The sequence below is a fragment of the Watersipora subatra genome, chromosome 4 (genome assembly GCF_963576615.1).
Source record: "Watersipora subatra chromosome 4, tzWatSuba1.1, whole genome shotgun sequence".
NCBI lineage: Eukaryota > Metazoa > Bryozoa > Gymnolaemata > Cheilostomatida > Watersiporidae > Watersipora > Watersipora subatra.
This window is the reverse complement of record NC_088711.1, coordinates 1,195,576-1,221,736: the sequence shown is the minus strand read 5'-3', so window position 1 is coordinate 1,221,736 and position 26,161 is coordinate 1,195,576. Positions and strand designations below refer to the sequence as shown.

At 35.8% G+C, this 26,161-nt stretch overlaps 1 protein-coding gene across 1 annotated transcript; it reads left to right on the top strand.

The window, feature by feature from the left end:
- The first annotated feature begins 551 nt into the window (after positions 1 to 551).
- Positions 552 to 26,122, top strand: LOC137393818 (leucine-rich melanocyte differentiation-associated protein-like). The gene is made up of 7 exons (XM_068080525.1): positions 552 to 733; positions 5,660 to 5,757; positions 6,440 to 6,569; positions 11,342 to 11,481; positions 19,435 to 19,558; positions 23,182 to 23,272; positions 25,766 to 26,122. Exons 1-7 carry the CDS (start codon positions 644 to 646, stop codon positions 25,843 to 25,845), a joined length of 753 nt encoding a protein of 250 aa, XP_067936626.1. The 5' UTR covers positions 552 to 643; the 3' UTR covers positions 25,846 to 26,122.
- The last annotated feature ends 39 nt before the right edge of the window (positions 26,123 to 26,161 follow it).

Here is a 26,161-nt window from a genome sequence, read left to right as displayed (position 1 = left end):
AACATTCACTCCTTTAGAGTTTTTAGTAAGTTAGTAGTTCATATGCTCAATCCCTCCTGTTTCTACAGACCATCACAAAAAAGGCGTTCTATGCAATGTTAGTTAATCATTGATAAACTAAAATTATGCACAAAAGAAAAAAGGTTGAAATAATTGTTAATGCTTTGCAAAAACTGTATTTGTTCTAGCATTGATATGCTTGCCACGCTCTAAATTTCTCAAGATAGCATTTTGGTGATTTGGGCATTTTGTTTATGCTAGAGGGATGCTAGAAGGCTCATTTCTCAGGTTAGGACTTAGTTTGTAATCGTTATTGCGTTTTGCACAACCAAAAGTTTTTGTGGCCTCAGAAGTGTTCACCATAGTAACACTGACAAAAAAATACTAGGTCATTGGACTGGTATGTATTATTACTATTATACGTGTAGGAGGGACTACACAATGCTATTGACCGAAAAATAACGCGAGAGGATAATTCCGAATGTAAACAAAAGTTATCAGAACGTGTATCACGTGATCATCATGTGGACTCCATATAATTAAGGAACTAGTAGAATTCTGTTAGTATTACGAGTCTGTTCAGCATCGGCAGTACTTCCCAATTAATGATTTTTGTTTACTAATAGTTACCTGTTTAATTTAAATGGATGTTCAAGGAGTTTGGTACGATAAGTCTGGTCATTCGAACGTTGATGACTTAGTGGTGCAGTCTCCAATAATGGAAGGTGATAGGGTAAGTCCTAATAATTTATAACCAGCAAATAAATCCCAATATGCTTTACTTATTGCAAGATATCGCGTAAATGGTAGAGGGCTTCCGGTTTAAGATTGTGTTGGGTGTAATCATACTTATTAATTATTTTTGGGGGTTGGAAGTTTGCTGCGATTTGTTTGTTTCAAATTATTATGTACAATCAGAAAGCATTTTAACGGCTGTGTAGTTTTTTTCTTTATTTGTGGATCAAGTAGTGAACTATGCATTTGTTGTTTTTCTATTAACTCATTAATGTCATATAATGACGTATAAGCGGTGTCCAGTTAGTAATACTGTTTTCTGAGGTAAGATAGACGTAGAGTAAGTAGAAAGGTATAGCTTTGCAGCAGGCGACTAGTGTTTGGTGTGACTGTCAATGTTAGATGTGATGTTGAGCTTACATGCAAGTACTTTTTATTCATTTCAGCAGCTTTTCTATAATTTGTTTATATAATGATAGCTTACGTTGCGTTGCTACGGTTTTTTATGAAATTTGACAGATAATGAAGGGTCTGATAAGGATAAGGATAATATTATTATGTGAAGCGGTTGGTGGGTGAGTTGGTAGATACCGTATATGTAGGCTAAACTTGTTGGTTTTTAGGAAGGCTCGAACACAACATATTGTGGCAAATAGCACTGATTGCTAGCCTTGCTACTGTTTCCAGACATAATTGTAACATTGAGTATTTGATCATTGTTAATTATAAAATCTTAGTAGTCTTACAAATCCATAGGTTTTTAGTCAGTTTGCAAAAGCCGACTGCTAGATTCCAGAAACTTACAGTAAGGGATACAGGCATCGTCAAAGGGCATTGAATGGTGCGCTTGTGCAACTTAATGATCTGTCAAATGGCGGTAACATTTTCGTGCCCAGATATTAAGTTAGGTGCCATGAGTTGTGCAAACCTTATGCGTGACTTACCATGTTATTGTTCTAAGCATGTTTTGATCATTAATAGGATAAAAAAGTAAACCGTAAACAGCTGGTCTACGCTAAGTGTGAAAGTTGGATGAGTGTTAAAGAAAATGGGGAGAGAAATATCAAAGGGTAGCCAAGGTGAAATGTCAAACAGGAAGACAGGTGAATGTCAAACTGAGCGGCAGGTGAATTATAAAGGGAAATGATGGTAATTCCATCGGGAGAGGGGTTTGGATACCGATAGGGGAGAGGTAGATACCAATAGGAGAGATAGATACCACAGCAAAAGAGAGGCGAATGGGAGATAGAGGTGAATGAACAGCAATGGGAGAGGAACTTGAAGAAATGACATAAAGTTCAAGCATTATGGCTCTCAACTGTTTACAAGAATCAATGAGTTCCAGTTGAATGTAATGCTAATTTTAGTTAGTTGTTCAATTTGCAACTTATTGCTTATAGCTTGTGGTACTAAGATGATAGTGTATTGTGTGAACCCTGTAATAGAGTTCATCTATTAACTTTAGTTTTATATTGATAAATAAAACACCTGTTCAACTACATTTCTTTTACTCCCAATTTTCTAAAACTGCTATGCAATGTTTATTATTTGGGCACTGAAAGCATATGAGACAAACAACCACTGAGGTCATTAAATACTTCTTAATCTTCATCTTGTAATTGGCATCAGCTGTTCAATTAATATTATTTTAGTACCAAAATGACATGATTGATGACTTGCTCCTGTTTTGCTATCATAATTAGTAGTTCAATATATCCATACTTACATGTAATCCACTATACTTATTTATTTCAAAATAAATTAGCCAGTTTATAGAGTGATTTTAGGATTTAACTGTTAAATTAGATACAACTGGTTTGGGATTACTCTGCTATACTTATAACTGTTAAATTAGATACAACTGGTTTGGGATTATTCTGCTATACTTATAACTGTTAAATTAGATACAACTGGTTTGGGATTATTCTGCTATACTTATAACTGTTAAATTAGATACACCTGGTTTGTGATTACTCTGCTATACTTATAACTGTTAAATTAGATACAACTGGTTTGTGATTACTCTGCTATACTTATAACTGTTAAGTTAGATACAACTGGTTTGGGATTACTCTGCTATACTTATAACTGTTAAATTAGATACAACTGGTTTGTGATTACTCTGTTATACTGATAACTGTTAAATTAGATACAACTGGTTTGGGATTATTCTGCTATACTTATAACTGTTAAATTAGATACAACTGGTTTGGGATTATTCTGCTATACTTATAACTGTTAAATTAGATACAACTGGTTTGTGATTACTCTGCTATACTTATAACTGTTAAATTAGATACAACTGGTTTGTGATTACTCTGTTATACTGATAACTGTTAAATTAGATACAACTGGTTTGTGATTACTCTGCTATACTTATAACTGTTAAATTAGATACAACTGGTTTGTGATTACTCTGCTATACTTATAACTGTTAAATTAGATACAACTGGTTTGTGATTACTCTGCTATACTTATAACTGTTAAATTAGATACAACTGGTTTGTGATTACTCTGCTATACTTATAACTGTTAAATTAGATACAACTGGTTTGGGATTACTCTGCTATACTTATAACTGTTAAATTAGATACAACTGGTTTGGGATTATTCTGCTATACTTATAACTGTTAAATTAGATACAACTGGTTTGGGATTATTCTGCTATACTTATAACTGTTAAATTAGATACAACTGGTTTGGGATTATTCTGCTATACTTATAACTGTTAAATTAGATACAACTGGTTTGGGATTATTCTGCTATACTTATAACTGTTAAATTAGATACAACTGGTTTGTGATTACTCTGCTGGTATATATATACTATACTCTGCTATACTTATAATCATTATCTAGATACAGTCATTTAACAATTTTTTTGATACAGTAGACGCTCCTACAACAAAAATAGTTCATTCCAGAAATGTTTACGTTATAGGGATTATGCTTTGTACAAACCGTAAAATACATGAAAATTGTCTAATCTGTTCCAAAATCTTTTCAAACTAGCCCCTTTGGCCATACAAAAAGAAAAAAACTTGACTTAATTTTTAATTTGTTGGCTGTATCGTAACTGTAGTGTTATTAGTTTGCATCGACAACTTGTTTCCTTTTTTCTTATCAATTTCAATGGTTTTATAGATAATGATTGCGGTAATTTTACATTAAGTTGATGTGGTACGCACATATTCGACATCCATTTACAACGATTTGTTAATTTTTTTGTAGACAACAAAGTCTATTCTGGAAAGTAAAACTAATGACAAATATTTAATACGCCTACATACAATAAGGCAGAACAAAAATATATTTTACTATAAAAATACCAGTGGCTAACTGTTCGTCGTCTACCTATATCCAGGTGTCAAGGTTAGGATGCAAGATGACTTTTGACGATACTCCAACTCGTGACATTCAGATCGGTAGACCGGCGCTGTAACACTTGCACCAGTCGATTGCTTTCAAGTGTTTATTACCAATTGCGCAGCTCCCTATTCTCTGTTTTGTCGACACATCGTACGGTCTATTACGACTAACTAAAATGTCATGGGAGTTTTATAATAGATACCTATAACGCTATATTTACGTCATTTTTATCTTTTATCGCACAAGTGCAGTGAGATATGTTACCATTCCAATCGAATTTGAGAAGTTGCCTTACTTGACACTTCATGTTATGTGAAATTTTTATGTGGTATGAAGCAAAATATTTGTTTACGTTATCTAGACATTAACGTTACTCAAGGTATATGTTATAGGAACATCTACTGTATTTGCAAATACCTGCTACAGCAAACAATTTGTTTGTATAATAGTAATTTAATGTTCAAAGGAAAGCACAAATCTATGTAATTTTCCGAGGTAGAAAACAATTTTTAATGCACCCCCAGTTACAACTTAATAACTTTGTTGAGCGTCTTGTAGCGATTTCAAGAAATAAGCTGTGTGATGAACAGAGCTTTATTTTTGGTCAAAATATTTTTATTTATGATTGAGACTTGCATCACATAGATTTCTTTATCATTAAATTGGGAATATTCTATAGATTCACTTATTTCATTACTTACGATAGTTTATATTGTTTTATTAATGTTTTTCATAATTAATACACGACATTTAAAAAAAATTCTTTTAATTCTAAATAGCTGATACCTTAGAAGAATACCATGGAGTTAGAAGAATACCATGGAGTGCTCATCAGTGAGTAAGCTTTTTTTCGAAAAAGAAAGTCTTTTAATTTGCTGGCATCCATCTTTCAAGGATTTTATAAACATCAAATCATCAACACATAAAGATATGGTGCTTCTCAAAGCGAGTCGTGACAGCGAGTCGTGACAGCGAGTCGTGACAGCGAGTCGTGACAGCGAGTCGTGACAGCGAGTCGTGACAGCGAGTCGTGACAGCGAGTCGTGACAGCGAGTCGTGACAGCGAGTCGTGACTGCCTGCTCGCCCAGACAAACATACTTATATGCAGTGTATTAAGATTATATTGTCTTCCTTTTGCTTTAACGCCTTACCATCTTAATGTCTGTCTATTTAACAAGTTGTTTCGCTCTTCCAGTATATTACAGTCAATAATTGGGGTTATATCATAATATGGGTTGGAGTAGCTCAGAGCTCAAGTTTCATGTTAGCCATGATTGATGTTACGTCGGTAAAACCTAACTTGACTCGTCTTTTCATTATGACAAAATACATATAGGGAAAAAACCATTTATAACTGTGTATAGGCTTAGCTTTCAAACTGAGAGGATGTGTATGTTTAAAGGCATGTTGTTTCTTTCCTAAGCTTATTGATAGAGACTTACCTATAATATAACTGCATTAACTTTTATAAACCAGCATCAATTAATGCTATCACATTAAACAAGACTCAAGTTTGTTAAAACATAATTATCTCTTAACGAAATGTATGTTGCAGTTGATCTACGCTGGAAGAGACTGCTATCTGATTCCCGAAGAGTTATATTCCTATGCTCAGCAAGTCAAAACCCTTGATCTCTCATATAACTCTATTAGGTTAGTCTGTGTATAGTAGTTCTCTTGTATGACTCTATTAGGTTTGTCTATGTATAGTTCTCTTGTATGACTCTATTAGGTTAGTCTATGTATAATTCTCTTTTATAACTCTATTAGGTTAGTCTATGTATAGTTCTCTTGTATAACTCTATTAAGTTAGTCTATGTATGACTCTGTTGTTCTACGCTGCTAGTTTAGTTCACTAATGACTAGTCTAAACTAAACTTCAATAACTCTAGTTAGTTATCTTTGTAACGATACTTTGTTATCGCATAGCAAACACCTCTCGTGCATGATTTGTATGAGCATGTCTGTCGTTCACCAGCTAGTCTAACCTATCACTGGCAAGCTTTTTATGTCTCTAGCCGTATCGGAATTCATTCCTTCCGCTGCTGTAGCACATGTTGCGCTTTAAATACTGCACCTTTGTACATTCAAGCAAGAAAATCTTTCAATTAACAACTCAATGGAAGTACTGGTGAATTATCACTCTATTACCTACTTGTGGTCTAACCTAAATTTAATCAGTTCATCCAAGCAGCGAAATTCCATTGCATCGTACAATTTAGCCAATATCAATAGCTGTTTTTATATAATGTATGACAAGCTCATTACTGCTAATAAATATTCACTTCCGTGGTGAACTGCGGAGGAAATGAACTCACACGCGCATCTGTTTCAGAGACCTAGAAGGCCTCGAGCACTTCTCAGACAGCCTGGAGGCTCTCATCCTTGATAACAATGAAATCACAGAAACCACAGAATTTGAAGAGCTTCCTCAGCTACAGCTGCTCTCTCTTTGCAACAACCTTGTATCCTTTACAACAACTTTGACATACTCTTTATCTCTGTAACAATCTTTTATCCTTGACATACTCTGTATTTCTGTACCAACCTTATATCCTTGACATACTCTGTATCTCTGTAACAACCTTTCCTCCTTTCAAACTACCATTATTTTTACAACTTCATATCCAGGGCTGTGATAAGAGAGACAATGCGTTAGCACTGCTTTCCTATCTAAAATTCAATTTTAAAATTTAGAGGTCATTGTAGGAGTGCATAAAAACTATATTTCCGGTTTAAGTTGTTGCAGTATAGTATGCATCCTGTGATAAAACAGCTATCAAAGTTTTATTTAGTCTTTGTCCTAGGATCAGCCTTGCTTTGAAGAGCTGGCATTAGATTGCTCTTGGCTTGACAATTAGGCTATGATTAATGCGAATTACAAGGTAACAACCAACATTATACTAAGGGCATGCTCTGAAGGCTATGAATGCTATTCAGCCGTTAAAATAAGCTCTTTTAATTAACTAAGAGCAAAATGTGAGGTACTTCTGCAACTGCTGATCCCTGTAGCTGCTGAACCTGGCCAATATAGGGCCTGAAGGTTGCATACTTGGCTTTCGTCAAACTCACTGCCTGCCCTCTTTTAGAAACACAGATGCTCCCAGTTTATGACCTTTCTACTCATCTGTTTTTCAATTCCTCCTATGGTACTCTCATTCCTCCTTCTCTACTCTCATTCCTCCTTCTCTACTCTCATTCCTCCCTCTCTACTCTCATTCCTCCTCTACTCTCATTCCTCCTCCTCTACTCTCATTCCTCCTTCTCTACTCTCATTCCTCCTTCTCTACTCTCATTCCTCCTTCTCTACTCTCATTCCTCCTTCTCTACTCTCATTCCTCCTTCTCTACTCTCATTCCTCCTTCTCTACTCTCATTCCTCCTTCTCTACTCTCATTCCTCTTTCTGTACTCTCGTTCCTCCTTCTCTACTCTCATTCCTCCTTCTCTACTCTCATTCTTCCCTCTCTACTCTCATTCCTCCTTCTCTACTCTCATTCCTCTTCCTGTACTCTCATTCCTCCTTCTCTACTCTCATTCCTCCCTCTCTACTCTCATTCCTCCTTCTCTACTCTCATTCCTCCTTCTCTACTCTCATTCCTCCTTCTCTACTCTCATTCCTCTTCCTGTACTCTCATTCCTCCTTCTCTACTCTCATTCCTCCTTCTCTACTCTCATTCCTCCTTCTCTACTCTCATTCCTCCTTCTCTACTCTCATTCCTCCTTCTCTACTCTCATTCCTCCTTCTCTACTCTCATTCCTCCTTCTCTACTCTCATTCCTCCTTCTCTACTCTCATTCCTCCTTCTCTACTCTCATTCCTCTTCTTGTACTCTCATTCCTCTTCCTGTACTCTCATTCCTCTTCCTGTACTCTCATTCCTCCTGTATTCTCATTCCTCCTTCTCTACTCTCATTCCTCCTTCTCTACTCTCATTCCTCCTTTTCTACTCTCATTCCTCCTTCTCTACTCTCATTCCTCCTTCTCTACTCTCATTCCTCCTTCTGTATTCTCATTCCTCCCTCTCTACTCTCATTCCTCCTTCTCTACTCTCATTCCTCCTTCTCTACTGTCATTCCTCCTCTAAGCTATTTCTCTGTGACAACCTGTTATACCTTCTATCTCTCTCTTTACACTTAGTGGTCCTTTTCCATATTTGCTCTCATTTCTTCTCATCAGCCTTCATTCTCTCACCTTTGCTCTATGTTTCCATGTAGTTCTCATTCATCAGCCTTCATTCTTTCACCTTTGCTCTATGTTTCTATGGAGTTCTCATTCATCAGTCTTCATTCTCTCACCTTTGCTCTATGTTTCCATGGAGTTCTCATTTAAAGCTTGTCATGAATGCTGATGAATGTTAGTCTCCATATGCTAATAGCTCCTTTTAATCCTGTTTCGCCCTCATCACTATTTGAATATGGTACTTACAGAAAGATGGAGATATTTGGGTGTGAGCATTTGCTTAATGGAGATCCTGTTCCTTAGGATTATTGTGAACAATGCAGTTGCATTATAAGTACATTTTTGGTTTAACTGAGTTTTAAATTCCAGCTGTTTGAAAATAGTTATACAAATGGTTATATAAAGTTGTTTTATAAAGGGTTAATGATATATAAAGTTATGCATAGTATAACTTCATACTGTTGACGCGATACATATATAAATAGTATAGATGCCAATGCACAGTAATATTTCCATTTGCAAAATGAAAGAGGCTTTAGTGGCTCTATTTATACTATAAATACATCAATCAGTTTCAATCCCTCAAGAATTGGACACAATCTTTATTAAACGTCATGGAAATGGATTACCGGTAGATTAAACTAATAAATGTTCATGCGCAAACAAAAGTCAGGCTAGTTATAACTTACTGCTAAAAATTAATATTATAGCTCATGTTAAACTTCTCCATAGTGTATGAAACCAATGTAAGAATATTTGCTTTTGCCAGCTTTCCAAAATCGTTCGAAAGTTTTCTAGGCAAACTTTGTTATTGTGAAACCTTTTTGCGTATGTGTGTGTTTTCTCTTTCAAAAACTAAAAATTTTATAAAACCTATTTGTTTCGACTTTAAAAAATTACTGTTCTTTCTCCTAGTAATCTGTAATCAGGCCCTCCTAAACTGGGGATTGTTGCATCGCTTTAATTTCTGTGTATATATCTATATCAGTGTTTCTCTGTCGTTCGTATGTCCACTTATAGTGATAGTTTTAATAATGAAAAACCTGTTCATTCTGAATTTGAACTTGGAACCCCAGTTCTGCAGACTGGTGTGCCTATCTACTACCCACACGAACTACCTGCCATACTATGGAACAATTGTGCATATAGCTATTACAACTGCCCATATTTAGTGGCGATCGGTTAAAATAGCATGCTTCCCTTCATCTAGCATGCTTGAAGATCATGGTTGCATAAGAGATTTTGATGCAATCTTTTTCCTACCACTGCCTTAAGTTATAATAACGGCTCTTATTATAGTAAAGACTTGGACTAGCTTAAGTAACTTAAATTTATCGGGTACAGAAATTTAGCCAATTAAAAATGAATTTTTTATGTAAATTTTTCTTTATTACCCATGGAACACCGGGCATTTAGTAGTCTCCTAGTAGTAGTCTTTAGTAGTTTAGTAGTTGCCTAGTAGTAGTCTTTAGTAGTTTAGTAGTTGCCTAGTAGTATTCTTTAGTAGTTTAGTAGTTGCCTAGTAGTAGTCTTTAGTAGTTTAGTAGTCTCCTAGTAGTAGTCTTTAGTAGTTTAGTAGTTGCCTAGTAGTAGTCTTTAGTAGTTTAGTAGTCTCCTAGTAGTAGTCTTTAGTAGTTTAGTAGTCTCCTAGTAGTAGTCTTTAGTAGTTTAGTAGTTGCCTAGTAGTAGTCTTTAGTAGTTTAGTAGTTGCCTAGTAGTAGTCTTTAGTAGTTTAGTAGTTGCCTAGTAGTATTCTTTAGTAGTTTAGTAGTTGCCTAGTAGTAGTCTTTAGTAGTTTAGTAGTCTCCTAGTTGTAGTCTTTAGTAGTTTAGTAGTCTCCTAGTAGTAGTCTTTAGTAGTTTAGTAGTTGCCTAGTAGTAGTCTTTAGTAGTTTAGTAGTTGCCTAGTAGTAGTCTTTAGTAGTTTAGTAGTTGCCTAGTAGTAGTCTTTAGTAGTTTAGTAGTCTCCTAGTAGTAGTCTTTAGTAGTTTAGTAGTTGCCTACATTGGAAGTTCCTCGCCCTGCTTCTGAATCCACCCATCTATGTCCTCAAGCCCTGTGTTCATTTTTAACAAAACACATTTATCAACTTGCTCTTCGACCTGCAATCTAGTAAAATATCTGCCGGACGACCGTATTGTGACACAGATTTTCCAAGCATATCTGACCATTTTTCGTCAAGTTTATTTTTGTATTAAATGCATTTCGACAAAACTTATTCCTCAATAATTTTCATGGCCGATGAGACACCAAGAAGATGCATGTTTAAAAAGTTATGCACAGTTTGTATTTTGAAAATTCCTTCGTAACAAAAACGACATTTCATAATCAGACTGTGAATTCCACTGTGAATTAGACTTCATCAACATTGACAGCCTCACAAATAATCGTTTTTTCAGATCTAACTAGTTCCTTGTTGACTCGTTAGAAATTCATTACCGTTCTCAACAATTGGCTCCTTAACATCCAAGTACTTTACTGATCCCTATCATATGACTGTCTCCACGGAGGTGACCTGTACCTCCTCTCCGGCCTGCATATATAAGACTAACAATGCTGTTTCACTCTCTCTCCTCTCATAGTCTACCTCTGCAGTTGCAAGTTTGCTCGTGATGTTGAATGAGTCAGATGTGTGATGGGGAAGTGGTTAATCATATTTTTGGCAGCCTACCTGATGCCAAATGCTTGATTATCATCTACTGTTTGCCCTATCTCTTAAATCAATTTAGGTCAAGTAGATGGCCTGAAGTACTCAAATCACAAATCATTAGTCTGCCTAAACTTACCTATCTGTTTGAAATACTCAAATAATTCGATGAATTGATTAGTTCCACAGCTGAGGTTGGAGGTGTGTGTATATCTTAATGATCTAATAATAATCTTCGTCTTAATAATAATAATCTTAATAATATCTATAAATAAATCACACATAGAGATTTTATCTAAATTTGTTGCTATGGAGTTGCATCAAAGGACGGCTTATCAAGCTGCATCAAGGATGCCATAGCGCTGTCTAAATTAGGCTTACAAAAGTCTTTCCTTAATTTATGGTAACCCAGATTACTGACCTGTACGCCTTCATAGACGGTGTGGCATCTAAACTCCCCCGACTTATGTACCTTAGTTTGCTGGGAAACAAGGCATGTCCAGACTCACTTACACAGTCCGACTGCGATGAGGTCGACTACGCTAGATATAGGTAAGTCAGTTCAATATAGCTCGCTAACTGATAGGCTGTTTGTTTTAATGGCTCAAGTCTTGCTTCAGGTGGTTTGGGTTGTATAGACGTACTTCGACATACGCGTGTTCCGATATACGAGAAATTTGAGATTCGAGAAAATCTTGGCCTTGAGACACGAGACAAATTTGAGATACGAGCGTACGAGACTTCCTGTGTGTCTCACACACTCTGTCTGCAGGATAAGAACTCCATACAGTACTGTACATAATAAAGTTACATTTTAATCCAGATCATAAGCAATAGATAGGTATTTGTTACTTTTTGAGCGAAGGTGGTGAATTAGGATGATTAAATCCAAATTTTTCTGTCGTAATGTCCTGTTTTAAGCATTTTCTTCAGAGGGTGGGAATGGATTAATTTTTATTTAATTATTTTATATAGAAAATATTGCTTTGAGATACGAGAGAATTGGCATACGAGCTCAGCCCCAAATCATATAAAGCTCATACGCTGAGGTAGAATGTATGACTGTATTGCAGCTGTAGTAGTTGTCATCTCTTCCGCTTATCTTCCGAGATGGCTCCTAGACCAATTTATCTGAAGAAAAGTAAATGGCAAGATCATATTTACCTGGCCATCTGCATGCAGTTAGATCTGGAAGTGATTAGTCAATCCCATGGTAGCTCGCTTTCTTCACCTAGAGGCCTGGCACAGCAGCTACATTTGTCACTCAGTTGCTGAGTAGCTGCATCGCCGTTTCCATGACGACACAACAACAAGCAATCCACATCCTGGATAATCGATTTACCGCATATATATCGCAACATAGGACTAGGTTATGCTGGTATATCTCACTTCAGAGAATAGCGTGGCACCGTTCTTCATTCATTTTGCATAAAAGCTGGCGTGCCTTGACTTGTTACAGGATGTAGTAATCAGATGCCACTCCAAAATTCCTTTGCTGCTACACAAACATTTATGACGCTTCGCGAAGGTAAAAAATATGCTGTACGCTTTGAGAATAGGCCACAAGTTTCACAAGAAAAGGTTCAATGTCAATCAAAACAAACCACATCATACCTGCAGAGCGCATAGTTCTCCGCATCCTGTTTGTCAGCGTAACAAGTACCCGTTGTTAATTATAATTGGTTATAATTATAACAAATATCTGCTCTCAGAAAGCCTAGTTTTTTGCCCAAACCAAGATTGCGTCAGAGCATGTGAGTACATAGATATAGGATATTATGGCAGTTTAAGGTAAGGTAAGGCATGTTTGCTGAAAGAGTGCATTTAAATCAAATGTAGGGACTAAAAATACGCAGAAGAGAGCGCATACAGATTTTATCGAGGCAGACTCTATTTGTACTGGGATATGGGATAGGTGCACCTACCTAAAACCTACTAGAACCATCTATGGAAATGGATGTACAAATCTAAAACACAAGTGAGGTTGTGTGTGGCATCTGCCGTTCTTATAAATAGCCCGCCATGGAAAATGCCTTTTTCAAATCAGATTAATGACATTCTATTTGGTATGCTAGAATTTTAGAGGATCTATAAATATGGTAAGAGACTACCACAGAATTATTGAAAGTTTGAAATAGTGTATGTAAATTGTTTAATATTCAGCAAAACCAAGGGACGTCTCTAAAAGCCATGAGTTCGTGTATTGAATGTAAGCTGTTGCTGTAACAGAGTTTGCTGTCAACTGGTATGCGGCAAGAGGGTTGATATCAGCAAAACATTTGACTTGCTTATATTTCGCTTTTTAATTTTTAGCTTTATCCGTTACTAGGTGAATGCCCGGCGTTGCACGGGTAATAAAAAGGTTTCTGCACAAAAAGGTTTCTTTTAATAAACATATACAACATCTACCATTCTAACAAAATGGACAAATTAGATCTAACTCTTTTATTTGTTGGCTGTATCGTAACTGCAGTATTATTTGTTTGCATCAACCACTTCTCTCCGTTTCATGATCGATCTCCGACCGATCTATTTTACTTTAACTTGATGGGTAGCGCACATCTTTAAAGTCCATTTACAATGGTTTTCAAATGGACTTCGGAGATGTCTATTCTGCCAAGTAAAAATTAAAACAAATATTTCATACATCTACAATGGTCATGGAAGTTGCGTGCATAATAGATACTACCCTATACGTATTTCGTTTTTTCTCACAAGTGCGACGAGATATGTTGCTATTCAAATCGAATTGAAAAACTTGCCCCGACTTGACGCTATGTTATATTGAATTTTTTACATGGTGCGACGCAGAAACTTTACACTATTTTTTACGTTATCTGGAATTTATGTTATACGAGGTATACGTTATAGAAGCATCTACTGTACCTTTACCAATCTATATATATATATTTCTCAAAGCAGGTCATCTCTAGGTCCGTCTAGTTATAGCGCACGCGGATTATTTTACCGATGCAGCCACTCGTTACGATGCCCCTGTTAAGAAATATTTTCCATTATGTTCGATTACTATATCTGGGGTCAAGGCCAATTCTTCTCACACGGACAATTATATTTTCTCCGTATCGTCGTATTCAAAGTTTTGGTGGATAGCTTCTGGTGGAACAGTAACCTTTTTTATACACACAAGCACGCACACACACACACACACACTTCTATGCAATAATTATTATTATTAATTCAACGTACTCAGCATTTTTATTTGGTTTTTTCAGTTTGTATTAATTGTATCATTACCGAATCATCTCTTATTGTAATCATAGCAAAACCGACTTAATTTAGCTATTGCTTGCTAATTATTTCACATTTACATCTAAACCCTTTTATAATCGTTTTATTTTTTCAAATTTATTTGACCTGCACAAAACATTCTCCTCATGGTATGAAGTTGAAAAGTTGTTTGACAAAGTTTGAAAACCTTTACAGTGTTTTTATTTCCTCTCTTAATTTATTTCAATTACACAAAATACTTTTCTCATGATATGTAGTTTGAAAGTTAGAATGGCAAATGTTGCTATTTATTAAATACAAATAAATTTTCTGTCGAAAGACTTTTTTATTATCCGAGCAGCGCCGGGTAGCACAGCTAGTCTTCTAATATTGCGACCATTTGTCGATGAATTTTGCCATTGTTGGTGGCTGTATGATATCCCAGTCCTCTCAATTAAGTACTAAATTGAGGCAGAACTGAATTGAATGAACCGATACAATGGTTGTCATCACCTGGTGCATTATATCTAACTTGTTGTTCTTGATGTATCTTGTTGTTCTTCTACTTGGTGTGTCATCTGATCTAACTCGTCATACATCAAGTTCCAAGAGATCCTTATGAACATTTTTACAGCTTTTGTAATGTTTTGCATTCCTCTAGAGCCCTGGAGCTCTCTTGAAGATTATCTAATGAGTCATGAGTTATTTACAAGCATTTCCTATCTTTCTATAGCCTGGTACCTGTACGCTGTTCAGTGGCAATTGGATATTACAGCAATTTAAAATGCTTGTTTACAATGAGTTGCTGTAAATTTGGTCACGAGGAGTATACATTTTCACTTAGCTATGTAGCACACCGAGTCATGGTCATGCTCTTCAATGCCTGCCTTTCCCTGTTTGACAGTTAGAGTGGAGTTCAAATCAGTCATATGATAATATCCATTGTCTTGATACATTTGACTCGGTGAAAGATGCAAACTTCAGTTTGGACTACAATCTCAACCGTCAGTTATTATAGCTAATCATGAATATTTCTGTTCCCTCCCTCTGTTTTGGGAGTTACAAGCGTATTGTAGCTTATGCAGGCGTGCAAAAATAGCTAAGGTTGAACACTACAATCTGCACTCTGTATGTACATTATACGCAAGCATCTCCTCTCGTACTGTGTATTCACGGATCTGGCTACAAATCCAGGATAAATACTAAACCATAGTTGTGGTCTTGCTACCGTACGTCATGAGTACCTAGGGCGACATACTGCAGGCTGTGTCTGATAGGAGTTGCATTCAGCAATCTGCAAGGTTGCATTAAATAAAGATAATGGGATTCATCTGCTCAACTAAATTTCAAATGCCATTAACGACCTCAGTTCGGTATTCAAACCCATTGCGGTATCTCACCTTTAGCGGCAGCGCTGACCTGATCAGGGTGTCATTATCACTTGTTTCTTCTAATCTTGCAGCATTGGTGCATGAATGTAGCCAGCATATAGTCAGTTGGCATGGAGTTCCGGCTTTATTAGGGCTGCATAGCGTTGTGAGCGTGGTTATATTAGGTGACGTCATTAGGCCTGCATATGGTGAGTGCCTAGATGTAATGGGTCAGTCATCCATTAGCTGGCATATGGGTCACCGTCATAAATATATAAACCTATATATCTATGGTTTATATATCAATGGTCACCATTGACCTACGTGACTTATCTACAGCCATGACCACAATTTATAGTATTTTTATAATGCATACACTTATTTCAAATTGAATATTTATTAGAATGCTGAGTAGATACCTCATGCCTGGCAGTGCAGTACATGTACCATTATTTTCCGTAGCCTGAATCCAAAGTATGGTAACAGTAAGTTTTATTTATTCTCACAACAGTCTATAGTAACGACGATAAGGCTGTTTGCTGCAGTAACTAAAAAGATGACTGCTTTGAAAATAAATAGGATTATATTTTTGTATTGCATTTAGTATAATTTCATAAATGTTTTGTAAATAAATCAAATGTAAATTATACAACGGTTTTACTTTAACCTACAAAATATCTTTAGGAGTAAACCGATGCATAGCCTAGGTTCAGCTTTGCCCATTGTCGATAAAAAATTAAAAAAATGAGTGTTGCTATATTTTACGTGCATTTCTCAAAGGAAATCTTATTACATTTTAAAAAGGTTAAAAACCAGCTCGACGATGATATGATATATACAGTACATGTATGTAGCATATACTAAATGACAGAAAGCTTAGACTACGTTTTCTAAAGAAAATCTGATGAAATTACAGTAACATAACAACATAATCTAAAGATTATAAATTTTTGTTCAGTACCATAAATTTAATATAAACTCCCGGTATGTATATATAATAGCCTACAGTAGAAAAAATTTTAAGGAGCTGTATAAATGATATTATATTTAACAGTTCAACTCATGTCCAGACCTGTCAGCTTACAAATCTAACACATTCGTAAGTCATCGATAGTTATACAAGTCAAAAACCTGTGTTTGAATAATCAAGGTGTGACAGCGGCTGTCTACAGCGGCTGTCTACACCGGTTGTCTACAGCGGTTGTCTACAGCGGTTGTCTACAGCGGGTGTCTACAGCAGGTGTCTACAGCAGGTGTCTACAGCGGGCTTTTAGCCCGAGTTTACTTTTACTTACTGCAATAATGAAAATTTATTACAATATAATAAATTATACTATAATTTATTATATTATGCATTTATAATATGATTATATACATATATTACGTGTTTATAATAATCAATAATAATTTATCATTATTATTACTTATTTCAATTGATGTGTGTGATATAATTTATGTCACACAAATTATTTTATTTAATAAGTTAACAAGTGGTGCGTCTGATTGATAAGGCACAAACATGATCGATTGATAGATTTCACAAACATGGTGACAGTGTAGACTATTTGATTTAACTAACTAAAAACTTGTTGCTGTGTATATGATGTCAGGTTTACAGAAGTATTTAAGTTCATTTTGTGAGTTAAGGTGTGTTCTGGAGGTCTGTGAGGGGGTCTGTGAGGGAGTCTGTGAGGGGGTCTGTGAGGGGGTCTGTGAGGGGGTCTGTGAGGGGGTCTGTGAGGGGGTCTGTGAGGGGGTCTGTGAGGGGGTCTGTGAGGAGGTCTGTGAGGGAGTCTGTGAGGGGGTCTGTGAGGGGGTCTGTGAGGGAGTCTGTGAGGGAGTCTGTGAGGGGGTCTGTGAGGGAGTCTGTGAGGGAGTCTGTGAGGGGGTCTGTGAGGGGGTCTGGGAGGGAGTCTGTGAGGGAGTCTGTGAGGGGGTCTGTGAGGGGGTCTGTGAGGGGGTCTGGGAGGGAGTCTGTGAGGGGGTCTGTGAGGGGGTCTGGGAGGGGGTCTGTGAGGGGGTCTGGGAGGGGGTCTGTTAGGGAGTTAAATGTTTGTAGGCTTTAATAACTGACTGCTTGACAAGCAGATCAGGCATGATCATTAAACACCATTGAATACTAAAAATTACTGCTTCAATATCTAGAGGAGAACTCCACAATAGCTGTCAAGGCTTGAGTCATTTCTCCAGTCCACAATTTTATGGGTACCCGTCAAGAAAGGATATAGGCGGTACCCTGTCAAGGGAGGAGTTCACATGGGGTATTCAAAAGTGGTTAAAACTTGGAAGATCCCATTTGAATTGAGTAGCTTGACTATTCTGGCCCATTAGCTATGCACTACATAAGCCATATGGATTTTTCCCAGGCTGTCAAATATATGTTGTCCTTGGTTGACAAGGCCATGGTATTTATATCAAACTGCTGTACATACACGTAATGTAAGGGTCATTTACTAGGAGCTATGCTCTTGCTGCTAACTATGCACGTGCTCCAGTATAGTCACGCCTTTCTGTTCAACTCGCCCCCGGATGGATGACTGCCAAATCTCTGTATAATAAATCTCTTTCCATCTTCATTTATGATTTCAGCGTCATCATGAGGTTTTTGAACAAACCAAATACCTTTTTATTTATCCGGATATTTTATCATATTTAAAAATTATTGATCAACATTGGTTTGAATTATTTTTAATTGACGCATGATTTTTATTTAGGAATCAAATTAACAGTCGTTGAATATCCAGAACACAAATATAATGTACTATCTATTGTACTTTCTTTGCTTGAAACTGCCTGCACAGTGTACTTTTGTTATCATTATACTGTAATACCTTATTTGAAAGCCACCTTTATTTAAACGCCACCTCTATAGGAGAAGGGTTGAAAAATGCGGCGACATCCTTTAATTGAACGCCACCTCTGTTTGACCACCACTTTGACATTCTTGGATTTTTACCAACCCATAATAGAAAGTGATCCGTAGAAAAGTGTCTTTTGAAAGTTGTATATTATTAGAAAAGGTGAGTGTTTTAATTGGTAAAATTTTAGATTTTTAGGTTATTTGATGTATATTTTTAATTGAGAGCATTTCTAAAGGTAAATGAGATGGTGTGTTTTTTTGTAATATACCCTTCTCTCTTTCTTCTCACCTTCGCCTATCGCAACGCTCGGAGTACCCGTGTCTTCAGGAACACTGTATGACGGCCATTGTTATGGCGATTGTAACTTTAAAATGTTAAAAACTTCTTTAAAAAATTAAAATGTTATGTTCGTTTTCTAACTCCAAAGATTTACGGTTTGTTCTTTGAAACATTGAAAGCGACACAGTCCAAATAATAAGTAACTGTATCCTGCTAATCCTGCTAATCCTGCTAATCCTGATAATACCGGTATTTTATAATCAAAGTACATGTAGTTCCTTGTTTAACTCGGTCTGATACTTCGACGTATATGAAAAACAGTTTGGTGAGGTCGATGGGGTCGATGGGGCCGATGGTATTAATGTTGATTCGGCCGAAGGAGAGTGTAAAATACAAGTGACATTAGCATCGCTTCATCCGTTAAAGGGTTAAATTTATCTTTCAAAACTTCTAGACAGCAACTCCAAAAATACAGCCTTCATTTGAACGCCACTATAGGGAAAGGTTAAAAATAGAGTACGATGGCCTTATTTAAATAGAGGCTCTATGGTAGGTCATTTACTGATCGACCGGTTAGGATCTACCCCCTTTATTCATATAGCAGTGCAGCATAGCAAAATATATAGTGAGGCAAACGCATGCGCCCTCGTGCACGTGATAAAATGTTTCTTCTTGACTCTGTCTAGGCCTGAGGTCTTTAAACATCTAGTTTCTTACGTGGTTAATTTATTATACCAACCACTACTACGGGTTTTCTGCTTCTGTAGAAAATACGTAATATACAAAATTCCTGGTCTCAAGTTCCTTGACTCAAAGCCAGTGACGGATGCGGAGAGGAAGGAAGCGAAGAGGGCTGGACAATACATGCGGGTTATCAAGCCTCAAACATCAGTAAGTAGCGACTCTTTGCTTTAGGAGACCAGCACATCCAGTTGCCGGTCAGAAAGCCCTCACTGTACGTAACACTGAAGATTAAATTGAACTAAGCACTATTTGTGAAGTCCGCAAGCAGCAGTTAGTAACCTGTGTAGTCCACTCTGGTTGATATCTTCTAATATTAATTTTCTTTAGAGTGGCATAAGTTTACCCTCTTGCATACCATTTGCATCTAATGGCCTAGCCGCTTGCACCACATATCCTGGTTTTGTATGTCCGTTAATCCAATGTCGGCCTGTTATCGGTGATACCCTTACGTATATGCATTGTTAAGGCCCTGAGGCTTCCAAAGAATAATGTGCATGCGCGGTAACGCTGGCCTTGAGCATTGCATTATCCTTGTAAATGGCTCGCGTGCCAAAAGCTTTGGCTATCTTGACCAAAATATTCCTGGTCACTTTCATTGCCAATGATCTGGCCTGGTTGTCACGAGGTTGACATTGCCTGCATAGAATCTACGCTTGAATACTGCAGGGTGCTGTTCCGAGAGCACGGATGTTTCCATAATATAACAGAAATACTGCATACCTGATATTACGTGATACACCGAGAAATCTTTCCATAATTGGTGGCTAGCAAGTCCAAACTGAGTCTTTTGGGTTGTTGAACAGCAAAGCCCATAGATAACCAAAATTAGCTAAATTTACAACCTGCAGTCTTGTATTATCTCTGTTGCTTGAGCTGTTAGCTACAAGTATCTTTGTTATAATGCTGTTTCCTCTGGCACACGAAAGCAGGTGCCTTCTCCATTGGAATCATTGTGGTTATTAAATAGTATTTGTTATTGTTATTCTAAATGTTACATGCTTTTAATTGTTTTCATAGCAAATGGTCAAACATCCAAATTGTAATCATCGATTTTTGGATGCGTCATGTAGCAAGCTTTTGAAGCTGATGTCAAATGCTTGCAAAATAATAACTAAGGTTAGACAACTTCTGTATGGTAAAAAGGAACAATATATATCGTGTACATGTACACGTATGCATCTATATACATATATGTACATATGCGTGTGTATATATACAAGTATCTGTACATGTATGTATATAAATATAATATAATAAAAAGCACTCGATACTCTATGCGCAGAGAGAATGATAGTACGTATAATGTATAGTATGGGGAGTGCTTGACTGTTGGTTATTAATCATGACAGGTCTTTTCAAGCAGACATAGATCTGCTTGAAAGCACTAACTAAGTAGGCTACTAGGTATTAAGTGCTCCCATACTATACATTATACTATATATATAGGTATGTATATACATGTATATAAATATATAATATATCTGTATATACCTATATATAATTAGGCTATGTATGTATATGGCACATAGATATTTATATATATATATACTTTGTATATATTTTATGTATGGATGTATATTTCGTATTTATGTATATATACTGTGTCTATGTATATGTTATATAAATTATGTGGGTATATGCATATACATTTTGTATTTATGGTTATTCTGTATTTTTGTGTATGTACATATACAGTCATACCTCGACATCTGAGTTTCATTCGTTCTGGGACTGAGCTCGCGTCATTTGTCAATTTACTCCATCATTTTCTATATAAAATAACTAAATACAAATTAATCTGTTACCATACTATCAAAAAACACAAAACACGATATTATGGAGGAAAATGTGTTTTTAGTAGTCGTAATTCAGTCCTTACACTAACAAAGTAACAAATACCGATGTAGTTGTTAAAACCTGCAATAAAATGTAACATTACTATGAACACTACTGTAAGTTTTTACCTTCGAGGTTGACTGGTGAACAGCGGTCTGAGAGAGATTTGGCAGCAACGCGTTCAGTACACTAAACCTTTTGTGACACTACGTAATAGAAACTTTGAATTTAACTTACGCTAAACGAATATAACTTACAGTAAACGAATATAACTTACAGTAAACGAATATAACTTACAGTAAACGAATATAACTTACAGTAAACGAATATAACTTACAGTAAACGAATATAACTTACAGTAAACGAATATAACTTACGCTAAACGAATACAACTTACACTAAACGAATATAACTTACAGTAAACGAATATAACTTACAGTAAACGAATACAACTTACAGTAAACGAATACAACTTACAGTAAACGAATATAACTTACAGTAAACGAATATAACTTACAGTAAACGAAAATAACTTACAGTAAACGAATACAACTTACAGTAAACGAATATAACTTACAGTAAACGAATATAACTTACGCTAAACGAATACAACTTACGCTAAACGAATATAACTTACGCTAAACGAATATAACTTACGCTAAACGAATATAACTTACGCTAAACGAATATAACTTACAGTAAACGAATATAACTTACGCTAAACGAATATAATTTACGCTAAACGAATATAACTTACAGTAAACGAATATAACTTACAGTAAACGAATACAACTTACAGTAAACGAATACAACTTACAGTAAACGAATACAACTTACGCTAAACGAATACAACTTACAGTAAACGAATATAACTTACAGTAAACGAATATAACTTACAGTAAACGAATACAACTTACAGTAAACGAATATAACTTACAGTAAACGAATATAACTTACAGTAAACGAATACAACTTACAGTAAACGAATATAACTTACGTTAAACGAATATAACTTACAGTAAACGAATATAACTTACAGTAAACGAATATAACTTACGTTAAACGAATACAACCTACTAAACACACAAACCTTTACTAAACTTGCTCTACTTTTGTCGTCTTAATGTTTTATTATCTGTTACCAGTTTGGCGCTTTTTGCCTCGCTTTCACTATAACTTTTGGTCAACCTTTTAATATTTTTTTTCAAACTGATTTGAGGAGAAAGACCAAGCGATGCTGTTTTCGAAAGCGGCCTCTCGCGTACTTGGCCATAATTATACCTGTAGTATACACATACATATTAGCCATATAGAGGCCATTAAGAACCGTCTCGTATGCTCGTATCTCCGAGATTACTTGTGTCTCGAGGAAGAGACTCACCCAGAACTGTTCATATCTCAATTTTCTCGTATGTTGGGGCATTCGTATGTCGAGGTGTGACTGTACTTTATATATATATATATAGTATGAAGTTTATTAAAAACTACAGGTTAAAATCATTACTACTATTAGTTTTATGCAATCGTGTTGCAATCTTCAGGTAGAATCTAGAATCTTAGAAAGGTAGAATCTTCTACCTGAAGATTGCAACACGATTGCATAAAACTAATAGTAGTAATGATTTTAACCTGTAGTTTTTAATAAACTTCATACACCGCTCTAATTGACTCGATTATTGAGCACTTTACAGTGTAAACCACATATACTATATATATATATATATATATATATATATATATATATAGCTCGGGTCTTTATATTCTGCTATAACTCGGGTCTCTGGTAGGAGACCCGAGTTAGAGCAGACTTTACCACCCATACGGGGTATCCGGGGTGAGGAAACAATTTATATATATATATATATGTATAGGTATGTATATATATGAATATAGGTATGTACATGTATATATATTCTGTATAATGATTGCTACAGGTTGAGGAGGAATTTGAGAGATCAGAAAGGTCAATATACAGACCCCTTCCAGAGGACTCACGCTCACAACAGTCTAACAAATCAACTAGAGGTGAGGCCATAGACCTATTAACTATACTAATAGTTAACATATGTATATATGTATAGTTAATAGGTCTATGGGAGACCATTAACGTCATTAGTAAGAGTTGAGGACAAATATGGTTTTAGATACAAATAATACAAATACAAATAATACAAATAGGTTTTGAGATATCAGTGACACGTAAGGACAATAGACATGTTTTTATTGAATGCTTGAAGTATATTTGTGAAAATATTTCGACAAATAAGATTGCATGAAAGTGTAAACAGAAGCACATCGTGTTCAACTACGTCACATTTAAGCCATTTTGAGAGGGATTCCAACCTACGACATTTTCGTGGTAGCTGCGATTAACTGTTCGTTTTTGAGCTTTTAAGACCTTGTAATCACCTTTTCACATATTTTGCACCTACAACACAACAGAGTAAGACATGGTGAACCTTTTGATACCAAATAACAGTACTGTGAATTTTGTTGCAAGTCAATGTTTACAGGGGACCGATTGGTGCAAGTATCGCAGTGTTGGTCTACCAATCTAAATGTCACGAGTTGGAGTATCATGCAAAGTTATCTTTTTTCCTAACCTTGACCCCTGGGTGTAGATGGAGGCGAGTGGGTAGTACCACTCTTTTTACAGTATAAATACTTTTGTTTTTTGATTTATTGTCGATGTATAAACTATATATAATTAGTTTTACTGCGCAATAGACTTTGCTGTTTAGTAAAAATAAGCAAATCGTTTGTTGTGAATGAACGTTGAAGATGTGCGCTCTCCGTCACCTTATTGTAAAATTACCGCAATCATGATTTATAAAACCAGTGAGATTGATCAGAAAAAGGAAAACAGTTGTCGATGCAAACCAATAATACTGCAGTTACGGTACAGCAAACCAATAATACTGCAGTTACGGTACAGCAAACCAATAATACTGCAGTTACGGTACAACCAACCAATAATACTGCAGTTACGGTACAGCAAACCAATAATACTGCAGTTACGGTACAGCCAACCAATAATACTGCAGTTACGGTACAGCCAACCAATAATACTGCAGTTACGGTACAACAAACCAATAGTACTGCAGTTATGGTACAGCCAACCAATAATACTGCAGTTACGGTACAGCCAACCAATAATACTGCAGTTACGGTACAGCCAACCAGTAATACTGCAGTTACGGTACAAGCCCACAAATTAAAAAGTTCTGTCTCGTTTTTTTGTTTTTGCATGACCAAAGGGTGAGTTTAGAAAAATCTTGGAACGGATTAGTCAATCTACATGTATCTTACAGTTCGAATAACATAAAATCCTTATAATGCAACCTTTTTGGAATGGAATATTTAAAATTATTTCCATTGTCGGAGTGCCTACTGTATGTGCATATCAACTGATTCATTAGATGCGTATACACACAATACACACTCTTGCTTATATACGTATATATACGTACTATATATGTATATATATACGTATATAATGCGTATATATACGTATTATATACTTATATACGTATTTGCTTACTATACCTTTAACAATGTTTAAGAAATATTTGTAACCACTTTTTATATTTGGATTTGTCTCCTTTAAGGCAATGAATGATTTATTGAAATGCTACCGACTTTGTATTCATACATTCTCTTATGCTGTATTTTATATAAGCCTTCATATTTCTAGACAGGTATAAAGTAGCGTATTTCTCTCTTGGTGATTGCATAATATTTAAACATTTTCCATTGAAAAATTACTGAAAAGTGAAAGAAGTTTCGGTAATTTTGCAAGTGTATCTCCCATCATAGACTGAAATATTTATCAAGGCGCAACTAGTAAATTCGACTCCTTATTTGGATCAATATTCATGGTTTAAGGTATTTTGTAAGCGCCGCGCAGTTTTTATCCGCTTACTGGATACAACAGAATGACTATGAGTTAGCTTGTACATGCACATATGTTGACTCACTAAAAGCTATTTCATGGGGGCATGACTCTTAATTAAATCAAATTGGCCTGTGTCATAATTGTTTTTAATACCTTGAGACAGCCGCTCTCACACCATTGAAATCCTAGACGAATTGGTGATGGATGTCGCAAAAAAACTGTTTGTCTGTGATTTGTCACCTATAGTTAACATGTTGTGTTTAGATGTAGGTCATGTCGTTTTAAGGCATAAATTTGTGTATGGGTACCTATGATAGCGGAGTGGTATATATAGAGAGACGTTGTCCAATTAATAACACTTTATCTTTTATATCTAGACTAGAAGTTTATCAGACCAGTTTTAATGTTATTATTGCCAGCCGATTGCTCTTTAGCTTTGTAGTCCATGCGAACAGTGAATGACCAGATTTGCTAATTCAAGTTGCACTTACAATTGAGAGAAAATTTTCATGCATTACTGTATATCGAGTACTTGTGCACCAAAGGCACTGCTGTTCATGCACATCAATACAACTGTTTTTAGGCATTTTCTTGTTACTATCAGCTATTTGCTGTATTTGTAGGTACACTTAAAAAAGCAAGGAGCAGTTATCATGGCAGACATTCAGAAGGAAATCGCTTCATTCGAAACAATGACCTATGAACTCTACTTCTTTGGATCGCTATAGCGATGCAACATTTTAACATTATTTTTTTTCTTATCAAGGTTCATACATCAACTAATCTGGTATACAACCTGCTTTTAGCAGAATGAATGCTCCTCACTACAAACATTGTAGTTATTGTGTATTCTATTCCTTTTTCTTGACTATTCGTCACTATCTATGCATTGCCCTTAAAATATCTTGTAGTTTTTCGCTTTTAGAAAAAACATGTATTCTATGTATGATTTTATCGCAATACAAATTTTCTATATTTTCTGTCGATCTTATTGTATCCGCAGAGCATTAGGTTGTGTT